Source organism: Trachurus japonicus, chromosome 9 (genome assembly GCF_045865225.1).
Source record: "Trachurus japonicus isolate A0001 chromosome 9, Traja_1.0".
Lineage (NCBI taxonomy): Eukaryota > Metazoa > Chordata > Actinopteri > Carangiformes > Carangidae > Trachurus > Trachurus japonicus.
In genome coordinates this window covers 14784540-14800817 of record NC_140915.1, presented here as the reverse complement: position 1 = coordinate 14800817, position 16278 = coordinate 14784540, and the positions used below count along the sequence as shown (strand labels likewise).

At 41.7% G+C, this 16278-nt stretch overlaps 2 protein-coding genes across 6 annotated transcripts in view; one reads left to right on the top strand and one right to left on the bottom strand.

Annotated features, from left to right (window-relative positions):
• The first annotated feature begins 580 nt into the window (after window positions 1–580).
• Window positions 581–11061, top strand: vdac3 (voltage-dependent anion channel 3). 4 transcript variants are annotated; one of them, XM_085786116.1, is made up of 10 exons: window positions 581–655; window positions 3612–3727; window positions 5295–5366; window positions 5532–5581; window positions 6616–6768; window positions 7323–7375; window positions 8236–8463; window positions 8592–8742; window positions 9847–9904; window positions 9998–11061. In XM_085786116.1, the coding sequence occupies exons 2-10, from the start codon at window positions 3616–3618 to the stop codon at window positions 10087–10089; spliced, it is 969 nt and encodes a 322-aa protein (XP_085642242.1). In that variant the 5' UTR covers window positions 581–655; window positions 3612–3615; the 3' UTR covers window positions 10090–11061. The 4 variants fall into 4 exon arrangements, with proteins under 4 accessions (XP_085642242.1, XP_085642241.1, XP_085642243.1 ...); XM_085786115.1 differs by having other exon boundaries at window positions 3609–3727; XM_085786117.1 differs by having other exon boundaries at window positions 581–770; window positions 3609–3727.
• The window catches only part of ikbkb (inhibitor of nuclear factor kappa B kinase subunit beta), a 23360-nt gene continuing 18085 nt past the window's right edge, over window positions 11004–16278 (bottom strand). For both annotated transcript variants that reach the window (XM_085786114.1, XM_085786113.1), the window contains exons 17-22: window positions 16223–16272; window positions 16010–16109; window positions 14496–14643; window positions 13374–13471; window positions 12698–12791; window positions 11004–12507 (exon numbers count right to left, since the gene is read on the bottom strand). In XM_085786114.1, the coding sequence (XP_085642240.1) occupies window positions 12448–12507; window positions 12698–12791; window positions 13374–13471; window positions 14496–14643; window positions 16010–16109; window positions 16223–16272 (550 nt within the window). In that variant the 3' untranslated portion in view covers window positions 11004–12447. The remainder of the gene's footprint in view (window positions 12508–12697; window positions 12792–13373; window positions 13472–14495; window positions 14644–16009; window positions 16110–16222; window positions 16273–16278) is intronic.

Sequence of the window (16278 nt, the reverse complement as noted above, 5' to 3'; positions counted from 1 at the left end):
ATACAATATCAGCAAGAGGTCATTGCCCCCGAGCGGCGTAAGTGTATTATTACACCAAAACAAATGCACCATTTCCATATTTATGCTACTGACTGAGTGTAGTTGCACACGACCACAGTGACTAAAATATATGTAATAATATTAGCATAGCTGTGTGGGTTATGTTATTCCTCACATTTATATGTTGCTGTGTCAATAACATCCTTTTAAATTACACATTAAGAAATCCAAACAAGCTTTGGCTACTTTTTTTTTGTCACTATTTGCGCAATAACTCAATATGATGTAGAATGCATCATTGTAGCACGCCTTATCCCGTGGTATTTTATTGGTATGATACAATTATAAATCCCTTTCCCATGACTGTAGGCTAAAGGCATTACCAAACACTTACGCAGCACCAAAGAACTTCTCAACATTAATGTTTGCAATGTGAACACAGTGTACAGTATATATATATAGAAACATACAGTGGCCCTATAGTGTTTTAAGTTTTTTCCTCAATGTCACATTACACAACGGTGGTGGCCCCGCCCTCGGCCGGAGGTCTGACTCGCGCCTGCCCAGTCTGGTCGTCTCTGCTTTCTCCTTCACAGTGCCCCGCTGCGCCGCTGCCGTTCACAAACTCTGCACACTCCACACCCCAGAAATAAAGGTAAGAAATAAGCGACTTCACCAAGTTTTCATTTTACAGAAACTTATTATGTCTTATGTCGGTTTATGTGCACGAGGGCGCAGCTGTTGCCAATGATCGTGTGACTGTCAGTGAGGTATGAGTCACACACACACACACAACAGGGGTGGGAGTGCAGCAGGCAGCAGGCGGGTATGCCAGGGTTTTAATGCCAGTCCAGTCCAGGCCTGTAGCTATATCCCAGTGGTTACCTGAAATCATTCAGAGAGTTCCTGGAAAATAGCACTAATGAAAGTTAACCCATTTCACTGATCAGCGATGTCGACACGGGAGAAAAGGTTGTCCCATTTTCTTGAGAGCTTTTTCAACGTGTGCATTTTTAATACTACTAGGCTATGTGGTGGGACACTTAGTCCTACTTCTTGGAGATTGTGATTTTGAACGGTAGGTGTTGGTATATAGCCTAGCACACAGGAAGACCAGGGGTGGACACATCTGATCTGGCAAATAAAACACTCTTTCACTGACCTGATGCTTTAAATGTCATTTGCTTGTTTTTTATTTTGTTTTTTCAGGAAGCACAACATCTATGCATGCACAGGTAGCTACATTAAACATCAAGGTCAGCATGGAGGAATACATGCAAACTAAAGCTAGGTTATTTTAACTGTCTAAATATTGAAAGGGAATTGTGGTCATTTACTTTTCTACACCCGGCGCTATCCAAAGTTCTGAAATCAGACCCGTTTGATCAATTGCCAGGCTGAAACATCACATTAGAAACAAAACAGGCTGATGCAATAAGCATTAAATACCCCAAGCCTATCAGTAAACAGATGCTTACACACAGAACAGTAGTCAAAGTTTGTATTTATCCACTGGGAACCTCTTATGTGGTGTGTAACATACTGAAGCAAATACATCATCACTTCATCAGGCACCTTACATTCAAGCTATATATTGTATTGGGAGTAACTTGAGTGTACTTGAACTTATCTCACACACACATACACACATTCCTTCTGTTATATGCCCCACACACTTGCCCTGGTGTCATGTTATCAGAGGGTTCGGCCAATGTTGAGTAACTGTCTGTTTACACAGTTTTATAGGTGTTTTTGTTCATAAGTAAAGGCTCTTTTATCAGAGTCCTCATAATAAATTGCTAAATTATCTATGTTTGCCAACTACAATACATGCTCAAATTAATGTTGGGATTATTAGTCATTTACACAGTAAGGCAAATTTATAACCAGAGCCATTTTTTTTCCTGATTAATCTGATAATGGGCAAAATATCTTAATAAATCGACCTAATACAAATAGAAGAGATTGTGGCTTTTATACAGTATATCAGTATGAAGTGAACACTATTTAAGTTTGATTATGTCATTGATAGATTTGTGCAATATTGTAGACAAAATAAGGTATTTATATTTTCAATACATTTCCCAATAATGATAATTAGGAATCAGCATCGGGAGTATCTCACATGAATCAGAGTTGATGTAACGCACTAGTGTTTCATATCACACAACTAAAAATCTTTCTAATTGAAAAAAAAAGAAGCAATTTATATGTATTAATGCTGTGTTACGCATAATATAGAGATACTTGTACCTGACTGCCATCCACCATCTTGTTGTTTGTGTGGTTGTAGTTTTCCTTTCACATTGATATAGCTATATGTCCTTTTGACCTCTGAGCTCAATCCAGACTGTCATCTGGGTGTAACTCATGAAAGTGTTACGACGAGACAGAGAGGGGGGCGGTGTGTTTGTATATAAATGCAGTGTGTGTGAATGTAAGATACAGACAAATCCACCCATTTTAATAGGGGTTTTCAATAGGCTGAACCTGAACCAGGACACATGTGGAAACCCTAGTCACATGTGTTGTAGTGTCAGGTTCACCTGGGCTAAATATAGAGAGCCCAGTGTTGAGACAGACGGTGAGGTGGGAAGGAGTCAAAAATGGACCTTGTGGTGAAGGAGGGTGTGGGGGGCGCAGCGCTGAGAAGGAGTGTGTGTCTGTCTGCTGAAATGACAAAGGCAGAGCAGGAATAGCATGTGCTCAGCAAAACGCAGGTCGGCTGGCACACGTTTGCTTAGTGTTTGAGCAAGAGGAGGAGCGGAGACGACGGATGGGATGAGATGAGACATTTTGTCGCATACTGTGGTCAGATGTTTGTGCGGGTGTGACAAAGATGGGAGATCTGGTTTGGTTATTTAAAGAAGATTTCAGCACTTTTGGTCTTGACCTTGTTTTGACTCACTGGCTCGAAGTGGGCATGGTCTCGGTTGGAAAAATGTGATCTCACATCATGCGTCCATGGCATGCACTAATCAGAATTTAGCAACATTTTGAATCAGACCCCGATGACAGCTGTGAGGTTGTTTGCTAATGTTTCAGTCAGTTCTGATCCAACCACGCCTACGCTGGCCTGACAAAGCAGGTTAGCTCAGTTTTTGAGTGTTCCACTTCAAACAGCTGTAATTGGTATTTTTATGATAATATTCTGTCTGTGGCTGTAACACTCGAGGTGGCATGCTCACCTCTAAGATGAGCTGTGTTTTCTGTGCTCTTGTATAAGGGGGCGTGTGTATATGTTTCACCATGCTCATCATTTGGTACCCTATGTGCAGCTTATCAGTGCTCTTTGTCTGATAAAAAATCCATATTTCAGCGCAGGACAAGGACTGTACACAGGCCTTATCGTGTTCAAATGCTCTGCACAAAGTACATGTGTTCATCTTCTGCTGACCTGTGCATATATTGTTCAATGTGACGCAATAGTTGGCCTGTTTTCCACATTGCGAGGAGACCTCTGAGCTCTTGAGTGCATGCTAAAGGAACCATGCTAACGTTCGCAGCCGCTCTCAGACAAGAGCCACACATTGTTGCTGTCATAACAGTGCAGCGCGATTTGCCAAAGTTTTCCATTGTCCCTCCTTGTCCTTCCCTCGTCTCTGAAGAAGAGACATGGCAGAGAAAGAAGTGAGGAATATGGTGCAGCAGGAGAAGACAGGAAAAGTCAAGCAGGCAGAGAACAAAGACTGCTGTGTGTCATGTCACCACATACCCAAGGGACATGGTGAGTTGGGGGGTGTGTGTGTGTGTGCGTAGAAAGACACATGACATGACGTATCATCAGGGTCCCTGGATTGCACTCTGGCCTCACTGTCACTTTTACAGACCTGAGATCTTAACCTTGTGATAATTTCAATTAGCACGATTCCACATTGGCAACACTTTGAGGGTCTGCAGTGGGTGGGTGAATCATCCGCATTATCAGAAAAAAGCTACTTTTTGCCTAAGTGTTTTTTTTTTTTTTTTTTTTTTCCCAACCTCTGCAGAATAGATGAGATTATCAGTGTGTGGACAGAAGCAGGAGGAGGAAGGCAAGCCCCTAGTAAAATATTAATCTAGGTTTATGTTGCAAGTGAATGCAGGATATTCCACATGCTCCTGCAAAGTCACCTTGTGAAAAATGTCTACACACACACACACACACAGAGACACACACACACCAAGAGCCTGCACACATACATCCATCCTGACCCACGGGACCCTGATGACTGTCTGAAACACTCCGGTGCAGTGCAGTGGTGGTGTGCAGCACCTGTAGTTGCTGACTAACCAAACCGGCTGCTGCTTATGTTAGCTCTTCTGCATTGGCTTGCATAGTATTTCTTTACACACTCCACATATGATACCTCTTTACCTCTAAGATATTTTGCCTTTTTCGGTCCTTTCCTCCAAAAGAATCCGTCCTATTAGTTTAACAACCCCTTGCTTCTTGCTAATGGCCTCCTGCCCCGGGATCAATAGGGTTCACATGGAAGATGGAGGGGGAGGGGAGACACGCTGCATATCACGAGCCCTCTCTCCTGATTGGAGGGGTTCCCCAACTCAGCCAAATGCCTTTACTGATTCTTTTTGCAAGTAAACGTTTGTTAGAAAATGCTATCTGCAGTGCTTTTTGTGCGCGTGGATACAGCTCTTTCATTTTTTGAATGGCTTTAGTCAGAAGTCTGAGTTGAATTGCTTAGCTTCCGCAAAGGTGCAGGGCTTCATACACAAGTATTGATCCTGTGCTTATTTTTGCTGCTTTTGTTATAGATTTCTATTTCGATTTAAAGGGGCACTCCATTGATCAATTTAATCCCCACAGTGGGCATTACTCTGTCTTTGATAACACTATCCTGTATGTTCTAGTATCTGTTTTGGCTTTGAGACTTAATATTTTAAACAGACAATCTGTGTAGCAGCCCAGTAAAGATATTAGATATTTTAGATGTATCTGATAGATATCCAAGTTTCAAAGTTGCATCATGGGAAATGTAGGATCCAGCACGAAGAGATATATAGAAGATCCTTTGTACCTACAGCCATCAGGCCTTTTAATTCTTCTGCAAATGGTAGATGAGCTGACAGACAAATGAATTTCCTCTTGAGGATATAATAAGAAATACATATCTCATCTTATCTTATTTGCAGCTTATCCCATAATAGGGACAAAACATTGCATATTCTGGCCTCTGCAAGCCCTGCTGCAACATGATGGAGGTGCATGTCTCACTATGCATCAGTCAGGTTTATGCTGCGATATGCATCTCTGCAAAAAATCAAACATTGAATGTACATGTATGTTTCCACAGGCACAATGGCCGTCCCTCCTTCATACTCTGACTTGGGAAAATCTGCCAAGGATATCTTCAACAAGGGCTTTGGTAACTGCATAAAACTCTTCTTAACTTTTTTTTTTATTTTATTTTGACAAAGACGTGGTGAAGCAGGATGTTTATTTTTGCCGCAGCTGTCCCAGATCCATGCTGTGCAGTACAATGATGTGCTTTTCTTTTTTTTTTTAATTCCCTGATGTCCTTTCTCCCCAGGATATGGAGTTCTGAAGCTGGACGTCAAGACCAAGTCCCAGAGTGGTGTTGTAAGTACTGTTGTTGTCTCACTGAGCCTGATGTGTCCAAAATGTCCTGCTCAGGCCTTTTCTCTCAGTGGTATAGATCAAATGGCTGACTCACACACTTGCAGCAGTTCATGTCAGGGTCTGTTTGCTGCCTGACTTGTACTCGGTCCAACATCCGTAGTCAGCAGAGTAAAAACATGAGTGTCTGTTTTGCTATAAACTTGTTGCTATGGTAAAAACCATAATGAGCACTTGCATACAGAGTTTCCCCACATGCAACAACACTCAAGCCTCATTGAAAAAAACATTGTAAATATATTCACTCTGTCCAAACTGACAGCTTTTCAGCTTTCCGTAGCGCTGGTTTTCATTTTTCCCCACTGAGCGGATACAATTCCTGCATGTAAACTCTTGTGTGTGGTTTCTCCCTTAACCGTCTCTCTTTTCTCTTTTTCCTGCTTCTTCTTTGGACTTTCCTGTCAGATGGTAAGAGAGAGAGAGATTGTGTAAACATATCATGTAATGATTAAACACAGGTGCACTGCAGGGTAAGCCGGTGGTATGAGATGTGTGTTTGTGTACAGACAACGTTTGCAGGCGTAATGCCAAGTGTTTCTTTGCAGCCGTAGCTCTTTATAGGCGCCACCATTGCCCCCCCAAACCGCTGCACCAGTAACAGCACTGATCCCCCAGAGCCGCTCAGCTCACAACAACCAGCCTCTCCCTCTCAGTCCTGCCTATTTATTTTTTTTCAGTTGCCATCCTCAAACTCATTTCTCCATCTTAAGAGTTGTAGCTCTTCATTTGAATTAACCAGCCATACAAACCTGAGAGGGATTGCGTGGCAGAGGAAAAAAACAGAAAAACAATGCTTGTTGTTTCCTTCATTTTTTTTCTCCTTTTTCTCTCTCCCTGAATGCTTTCTCGGCCTCTCTGCCTTTTAGTTGCTGTTAGCTATATAGGGCTCTAATGTGTCAATGAGCCTTTCTGCTTCTCCTTTCTCCTCTCCTTAAATCTCATCCATCCAATCTCCATCCACTCTGTGTGTCCTGCAGGAGTTTACCACCTCTGGTTCCAACAACACAGACACAGGGAAGTCGGGCGGCCACCTGGAGACCAAGTACAAAGTAAAAGAGCTGGGCCTCAGCTTCAACCAGAAATGGAACACAGACAACACGCTCACCACAGAAGTCACCATGGAGGACCAGGTAAAAAAGGATATAAAGCCATTTTAGATACTTTCAACAAAGACAGGAGTTTACTTTACTAGTTTATTAAAGGGACAACGAGGAGTTTTGGAAAAGCGAAGCGTTTTCACACTACATTTATGAGCCTCCGTGCGCACCGTGAAATTCTTTGACCGGCGCAAGACAGACTCATGTTTTCATTCATCAAGAATTAAAGTCAGAGGTTCGAAGACGATCACATACCGTCGTAGTCCCGACCATAAACGGCGATTCAGCGGCGTTATTCTCATGACTCGCCACGAAACCGAAAGTAAAGAAACGCTGGCCGGTTCGCCCAGCGTTTCCGCCACCACTAATAATAACAAAATAACGATAGAGACAAACGATATATTTATCGAAAATGGGCCCATTAACAAGTGTGGGTAGTGTAGATTCATCCACATTAACGTGAGACTTTTTTATAACCAAATAGAAACTCCTCGTTGTCCCTTTAAAATGTTCAAAACATCAGTATTTTTTCACTTTCAGATAAAATATAAGCTCACAGTTTGTGTTTGCTTCCTGTTTATCTGCAGCTGGCTAAGGGCTTGAAGCTCAGCCTGGACACATCATTTGTGCCCAACACTGGGTAAGAACGATTTCCCATTTGCGCTACTGTACATAATTTCCAGTATCTCCAATAAACTGACAGCAAAGTCTGTCGAGGCAGATGTGTATTACAAACATATCAACAGAGATGGACAGAGTACTCGACCCCAGTACTTGAGTAAAAGTACAAATACTCCTGGTCAAAATTTACTCCGTTACAAGTAAAAGTAGCTCAGTCGACATGTTACTCGAGTAAGAGTAAAAAAGTACTTAAAGGCTCAGCTATCCAAAAGAGAAATGTTTTAACCTGGATTAAAAGTGCTTACATGGGCTGATTTCAGTTTATTGTTCACTTGTGAGCAGCATAACAGTAATGGACCTACCATTCAGTGATTTGTCACATAGCAGAACTTTAAAATCTATTCTACTGACTATGTAGGGTCTTAAGAACCGGGTGATGTGATCTGATCTCTTTGTTCTGGTTAAAACTCGAGCTGCAGCGTTCTGAATGAGCTGCAGCTGTTTAATACTTTTTGGGGGGAGACCAGTCAGAAGACCGTTACAGTAGTCAAGTCTACTGGAGATAAAAGCATGAATCAGCTTCTCCTGATCAGTTTGGGACATAAAACCCTTAATTCTGGATATGTTCTTAAGTTGATAAAAGGCTGATTTGGTGACTGATTTGATATGGCTGTTGAAGGTCAGATCTGAGTCTATCAGCACGCCAAGGTTTCGGACTTGGTCTTTAGTTTTTAAAGACAGTGACTCAAGGTGTTTACTGACAGCAACCCTCTCTAACCCAATCAACTGACAGCAAAGTCTGTCGAAGCAGATGTGTGTTATAAACATATCAATAATGCAGTACCTCTTACCTTTTCCATTGTTATTCCCCCTCTGCAGCAAGAAGAGTGCCAAACTGAAGACCGGCTACAAGCGTGAGTTCGTCAACATGGGCTGCGACCTGGACTTCGACATGGCCGGTCCCACCGTCCACGCCGCTGCCGTGCTGGGCTACGAGGGCTGGCTGGCCGGCTACCAGTTGGCTTTTGACACCGCCAAATCTAAACTGACCCAGAACAACTTTGCCCTTGGGTACAAGGCCGGTGACTTCCAGCTTCATACCAATGTGTGAGTCACTGCGTCACAGGGAAGAAAGGCAGGAAATGGAAGTGATACTCCGGATGAGGGCAAGACTATAATACCCACTGATGCTCATCTCCACCTTTTTGTGTGTTTGTGGTGGTTTTGTATTTCAGCAATGACGGCACAGAGTTCGGTGGCTCCATTTACCAAAAGGTGGACAGCAACCTGGAGACAGCGGTCCACCTGGCCTGGACAGCCGGCAGCAACAACACACGCTTTGGAATTGGAGCCAAATACCAGCTGGATAAGGATGCCTCCCTGTCTGTAAGAACTGACCTCACAACATCAGACACATTTACACCAAGCCCCAATGAGTAGAGTTATAAAGGTGTACAGAAATGGCCGTTTGTCCTGTTTGTCCTGAGTTGCGGCACGAGTTTACCCGAGTAAGGAAAACGAATTTGATTGGTCGTTATCGAGCGGGCGGGATATTCGATGTTTGGGGGCGAGACCAAGCTCGGTGTGTGTGTGTGTGTGTCTCAGACGTTTGATTGATGGATGACGGATCCAATATCAGTGACTGATGAATCGTGAGCAACGTGACGTATAATTCGTGCGCCTGCATTATCCAATGTGAAAAAAAAAAACACTTTCATCCCGGATTTACTCGAAAATAGAATTTTGCACAAAGTTTAGGCTACATCGTCTGATAGATGAGTTATTACACTAATGTTAAGACCCACAGTGGGCTCAAATTCAATTTTCTTTTCTGTACAGCTTTAACACTGAGCATGACTATAAAGATATTCTAGAAATAGATTTAAAAAAACACCTCAGCATGTTTTTGAGATTGTACAATGAACAAGGGCAGTGTTAACATGCTGATATTTAGTGGATATGCTTTGTTTTCACTACCTTCACCACTTTAGATCTACATATTAACATTTTAACATTTAGCAAATGAGCTCACCTGAGGTTAGCCAGAACATCATTACTGTAGCTTTGGAGGTACTGTATTTGGTAATTAACTAAATTATCCGCCTGAATGAGATTTTGACCTGATAATCTCAATCAATGGAAATCATTAAATATGATGAATATGTTTTTTTGAGATGGATAATAATCAGTCATCATCCAAGAGTTGTCAGAGTATGTCACTTAAACCTGAAAAACATTAACCTGGTGGTAGTAAGTCAACAGGATAAATTCCAGTAGTGTTAGTTAAAACTTTCTTGGCGCTCCATCCAATGGTCACTGAGATGTTTCACTTCAAAGTGTCAGAACTATGGACCGATAGGAAACATTGCTGATTCTAATGTATCCATATATAGGATATAAATTATTCAACTGCATCTTAGTTTCCAGTCTCCTAACTGCTGTGTCATCATGTGAATTTCACCTGTCCTCGTCGTTTGTTTCTCCTCACAGGCCAAAGTTAACAACGCCTGCCTCGTCGGAGTTGGATACACACAAACCCTCAGGCCAGGTTAGTTTTATTAATTCATTTTCTTTAAAAAAAACAAAACAATTTCCTATAGAGCACAGACTTGATACATAATCTTCGCCTCTTCCTGTGCAGGTGTGAAGCTCACCCTCTCAGGCCTGATTGACGGGAAGAACGTGAACGGCGGTGGACACAAAGTCGGCATGGGCTTCGAGCTGGAGGCGTAAAGGCTCAACGGGAAGACAGAGGACGAGAGAGAGAGGAAAGCAACATAGGAGAAGAATAAAAAAAAGCCCAAATGTGACAACACCACAAAGGTCCACTCGGTGGCACACAAACACATCTTCCCTACACCCCGAATCCTACACACACACATGCACACAAATGCACACATTGTTTGGCCTTAACCCAGAAACCCTAAGCAGCCTCCAAGAACTCCAGTACTGTAACTTTTAAAGAAATCAAACATCACATGTTGTGTTGGTTGTTTTTAAATTTTACATTATTTACATGTCCCATAGCCAACCTTTGAGCATTATAATATACAATCAAAATCATGCAAAACCAAGTTTCTCTCAATAATGTGCTATTAAATGATCAGTTTGACCAGAGAAAGTGCACTTTTAATAGAGCATTTGTCTCCGATATGTCTTTCTAAAATAAGATATGATTTTGACTGTGTTGTCAGGTAATTTTTGTTCCAATATGTTCTGGATTTTAGACATTCAAAAGATTATTAGAGGATGTTTGTTTTGGTATATTGTGGTTTTGTTGCATGCTTTAAAGGCTAGAGAGGGACGTTTTTGACTTCATTGTCACATTGACAAGTACAGTGACTGTAAAGAGATGCAATAAAAAGCTGGAGAGAGTCAAACAGAGCAGACAAGGAGCGGCCGATCCTTCTCAGACTGAGTGGACTGACTGTGATTCCACCTCAGTAACAACACAGTAATAAACTGTGAACCTTCAGTTGCCAAAACGTCTATTTTTCAGGTCCTGTTTAGTAAAAGAAAATGGGCCGATGGCAATTTGGATCTCTGTGTCACCTCTTTGTCTTGTCTCGTTTTGTGTCCTGTACCTGTTCAACCACTACATTTCACTCTATCCGTGCTGTGCTTTGTATAGGAAAGTTAGTCGACAGTTAGGACCTCAAACTAATTTTATTGAATTAATGGAATAAAGAATGTAAAACTTTATAACATTAACGAGTGTGCGTTTTTCTTTTACTTTTGGTTGGCATGAAACAGAGAAGGATGAGAATTTAGGAGATTGGATTTGGAAATGAATGAAAGAAAATAAACATCTATTATAGAAAAACAAAAACACTGTATTCAAGATACAAAATTCAGTTTTAGTTTGGAAACAATCATAGAAATGTTTAACATTCTTATTCTCACATTATTGCAATCTTAACAGCATAGAGTATGTACACAAAGATACAGACAGTCAATATAGTATATGTATATAGATCACTTTGTATGATCTATAGTGCAGTCTGCCTCCAGTTGTTGGGATTAAAATGGGCAAAGCAAAGCGTGAAAAAAAAATTACAATGCAGCTGAACAACATTGTGCAGCAGTGGCAGTTGTATCTAAAACACAAATTCAAATATAAGGAGGTGAGGAGAAATACTGCTAATTTAGCTGTTGATGTGTGAACTGTATTCACAGTTTTACAACAGAAAAAGTGACAATTTATGCGTTTCCATTGTTTCAACAATACAAGAAAATGCTACAAAATCAATAACGTTGAAGCAGTTTTTATCACCACCTTAAACGAAACCATGAGAGTAATGTAACGGTTGTGTTGTGTTCACTCAGCCACTTTGAATTTACAGCAGGGAACTTGGATTGCACCGTATTTTTCAGGTGTCCTTGTTATTATGTCAGTTCTTTGATCATGTTCAAAGACATTCAGCATAAAGATATCACAGTTTCCCATGTTTTTCAACAACTGTCTTACAAAAACAAAATTTGGTAAAAACCTAATACATATTTACATTTTGGTACAAGGCAGAGATACTTTTAGAATATGGCTAAAATCCATTTTAATATCAAACTGTAGAACATAGTCGTAAATCTACAGTCTGTAATCTTTGAACAAAATTCACCAAACATGGTGTCACAAATGTAACTAAAATATAAGGTAAAAAAATTAATAAGGGAATATTTCTGGTTACAATTCAATTTTTTTTTACACTCATGAATTCTGAATCTCAGCTGTCTCAGGATAGATCGACCTTTCAAGCCTCTCCACATACTGTAAGACAGTTTGTATTTAAATACAATTTTCTTGAAATGGCTAATCTGTGAATAACAAACTTATTTCATTCTTTCTTTGAAATTCGCAAATAAATAATAATTGTCTTGTTCTGATCAATAATCAGAATTAGAATTAGAATTGGCTGAACATTTTCAGTGAATAGGTTTACCTACTCCCTAATCTCATTAAGCAAATTATGTGCCAGCAGCTATTACTCCATTCACATTGTAAGTACAGCTGGTGCTGCATCACATGTAGTGTGACGTCCCATCCACAGAGAGGCAGCAGAGTATCACGTATAATCAAAGTATGAGCTCGGACTTTTAGGAGAGGTCGCTGGAGAAACTCTGGCTGTCCTGCAGCCACGTCCACTCCCTCAGCATCTAGGACAAAAACAAAAGAGTGTTGAGCTTTAAAGTCTTACACGCAATTCTGAGAAATCTATTCAAAGCTGCTCAGCATCACAACCAAATCTAAAGAAAAGAAAGGAATAATGTGTGCGTGTGTGTGTGTGTGTGTGTGTGTGTGTGTGTGTGTGTGTGTGTGTGTGTGTGTGTGTGTGTGTGTGTGTACCTCCATACTGCTTTCTGATTCCTGGATGGTGTCATGCAGCAAACTCTGGAGTCGACTCTCAAACGTCCGGCTCTGCTCCACAAGGGACTCGTCACTGCAGACACACCCAAGGTTTGATTCATGAGCCATAAAGATGTCACTAGGACGGCGAACAGTTAATCTGTGTTTGTACAGGACTTGTGTGTGTGCGTGCATGAATGCATGTGTCCTCCCCGAGCTGGGGACAAAGAAAACTAACACAACTTTAAAGCAGAAGTAAGCGATCCGGTCGTTTTGGCTAACTTCTTGTCAGCCGATGGAGTTAGCAGCCCCCGCCCTCGTCCCTACGTCACCACATTCACGCGCATCCCTTGGCTGCACACACAGAGAGGACCGCCCCTTTATGCCGTTCTCTCTCCTCATTGGATAAAGGTTGTAGGATACAAGGAAAGTTTTCTCCTCAGCTTACAGCAGAGCAGAGTGACTGACAGACCTGTGTTTCAGACCAAACACTCTATGTAAGTGATTGCTGTCGGAAGATATAACTATTTAAGACTTATATTAACACAAATATTCCGCTTACTTCTGCTTTAACTAAAGTAGGTAGTCGGCAGATGTGTACAAAATATCATGCATGTATTGTGTGTGTGTGTGTGTGTGTGTGTGTGTGTGTGTGTGTGTGTGTCAGTGCACTCACAGCTGCTGTAGGCTTTGTCTCGGGGTCAGAAGAGGCGGCACTGACGAGGGCGTGCGTAATCCATCAGGGCTCCCACTCACTGGGCTGCGAACTTTACTCTACACAAGACAACATGATATACGACACGTTATTCTCCTTTCTGATGATGTCGATGATGAAACTTCTTAAAATCGTTGTGGTTAACGTTTAGTCAATATTCAAAATAAATAATGCATCCATAACGACCGCAGCTGCTGTAAGTGGTGCTTGTGAATTAGATAAACTTATGATTTGGACACCTGCTGGTGCTCAGTGATTGCTATTTGAGGTTACACTTATATACTGCCCTACAAAGGCAAAGTGCAGTATCTGTAAAAATGCAAAACTGAGAAAAACAGCTTTTTGCATCTATAATTGATTAGATAAAGTCTATAATTGATTAGATAAAGGTGGACTGAATGAATGAAATGACCAATTTTGACAGTTTTATGACAGATACTGCACTTTGCCTTGGTTTTGGTGCAGATACTGCACTTTGGCTTGGTATTAGCTACAGATACGGCACTTTGCCTTGGTTTTACTCCAATGGAATAAACTGGAAATAACTTAGCAATACCAATATCAGATTCTACCAGATTGAAGAGAATATGCCACACTTTTGATTGGTCAAAAAAATAAAAAATTGAAAAAATGCAGATACTGCACTTTGCCTTTGTAGGGCAGAACAGGTATCCCCTTAAAGGGATAGTTCACCCAAAATCGAAATTTCACTCATTATCTACTCACCCTCATGTCGACTAAGGGCTGGGAGAATTTCGCATTTCAGGGCTTCAACACAAGACGGACATTACATACGAGCAGCATGGAGGTATTTGGATGTTTTTTGGTGTGTCTTTTTGTTACGAAGACAGTTGGTATCCATTTGCAACCGTTATATGGACATGCACTGCTACGCCGAGACCCCCTGTAACTCAGAGAAGCCACAGATAACTCTGAAACTTCTCCCAGCCCTTAGTCGACATGAGGGTGAGTAGATAATGAGTGAAATTTCAATTTTGGGTGAACTATCCCTTTAAAGGAGGGCAGAAGTGTGTGTATGTGTGTGTGTGTGTGTGTGTGTGTGTGTGGTTCACGCGTCCTCACACAAGCGACTTTGAGCAGGTTCCACAGCTCCCTCTGTCGTTTCTCCTGCAGACTCATCAGGACCTGTTCGCTCTCCACCATCTTCTGCACCACGCCCTCCACCTTGGGCAGCAGCTCCATCACGCGCTGACGGCACACCGCCGTCTTACTGTGTAACACACACACACACACACACACACACACACACACACACACACACACACACACACAACAAGAAGAAGAAGAAATATAACATATTGCAACATGCATGACTTGGATGTTGCTATTACTGTACGTTGAATGAATCAGCTGTGAGGTTAAGTATCATTATGACACTTCTAAAAAAAAGGGATTTTTGGGTTGCCATGTTGCAAACAGCATCCTCCCACTGAATACTGAATCATTAACGACTTCCAGACATTTCTAACCACAGGTGTGATGGCTTCATGCAGAATTTCATTACTAATACTTTTGTGATTTTTTTTACACTCCACGATAAGCAATTAAACTGCGTGTCATAAATGGTAAAATGTCCGAAATTAAATGTTACAAACGTGTCAACATTTACAGCCGTGATGTGATGGTTAAAAGTGTAAAAAGGTGACAAGTCACTGGCACCAGTGTTTCCACTTGTCCTGCCAGATTGGCGCTCTTCTCAGGACTGTGTGTGGGCGTCTACATACCAGACAGACTGACAAGTAACTTCCCTCTCCTGTTTGTCTGCGGTCTTACTATCCACTACAGTCACACCTGAGCTCTTCCTGCAGTGACTTGTCGAAATGTGAAACACAATGTTAAAAAAAAAAATCCACTTATGACTCTGACTCTATTCTTTGTGTAACCGCAAACAAAAGCTCAAAGCCTCATAATCAGTGGTCTTAAAGGGATAGTTCAATTTGAACTATCCCTTTAACTGTGCAATGTAGTGGCCTCTTATTTATCATGCATCATGCATTAACTATGGACGGCATGTGGTGGTGCAGGGGTTAGCAATAAGGTTCTGGATGGATTTGAGTTCTCCAGCTTCCTCCCACAGTGCGAAGACTTACACACTAGGTTAATCTGCAACTCTAAACTGTCCGTAGGTGTGAATATGAATGTGTGAGGTTTTTTTCTATGTGTCGGCCCTGGTGACCTGCTCAAAGTGTACTCCACCCTTGCCCATTGTCAGCTGGGCGACCCTGCACAGATAAGCAGTACAGACGATGGACAAATGGATGTATTGAAACCATTAATGAGGTCACTAGTACTAAAATTAGTATGATGTTCACTGAAAAGTGGAAGTGAATGGATGTGTATGTGTGGCAACTGTGCTTCATTTTTATACATAAAGCAGCAAATGAGCCGTCCACTACTCATTCAGTTACGCAACCCACATTTCCATCACAGTGACCATACTGGTTATGCCTCAAAAGATGTGTGTGTGCTTTGAAAGACCAGGAAACAACAAGTTTATTGTGACGTGGGAACCATTGTCAGGTATCAAGTATTGTGTGTGTGTGTGTGTGTGTGTGTGTGTGTGTGTGTGTGTGTACCTGAGGTGTGTGTAGAAGTCCCTGAGCTTCTTCTCGTAGAACTGGACGGCCTGAAGCACCAGGCGCACCACCTCCTGACTGTCCCCTGAGCACCTCTGGTCTGAGAAAAGGGAAAGCCAGAGGAGACTTAAAAGGGAGGGTTTATTTTCACACGGAAACACCGGAACCAGTGTTAAGTAAAAAGGGAACAGATGCGTGAAAAAAAATCCAAACCTCTAGGTTTCTCCCTGAGTTTACGGAACAGCTCCAAGGCCTTTCCTTCCCTGGGG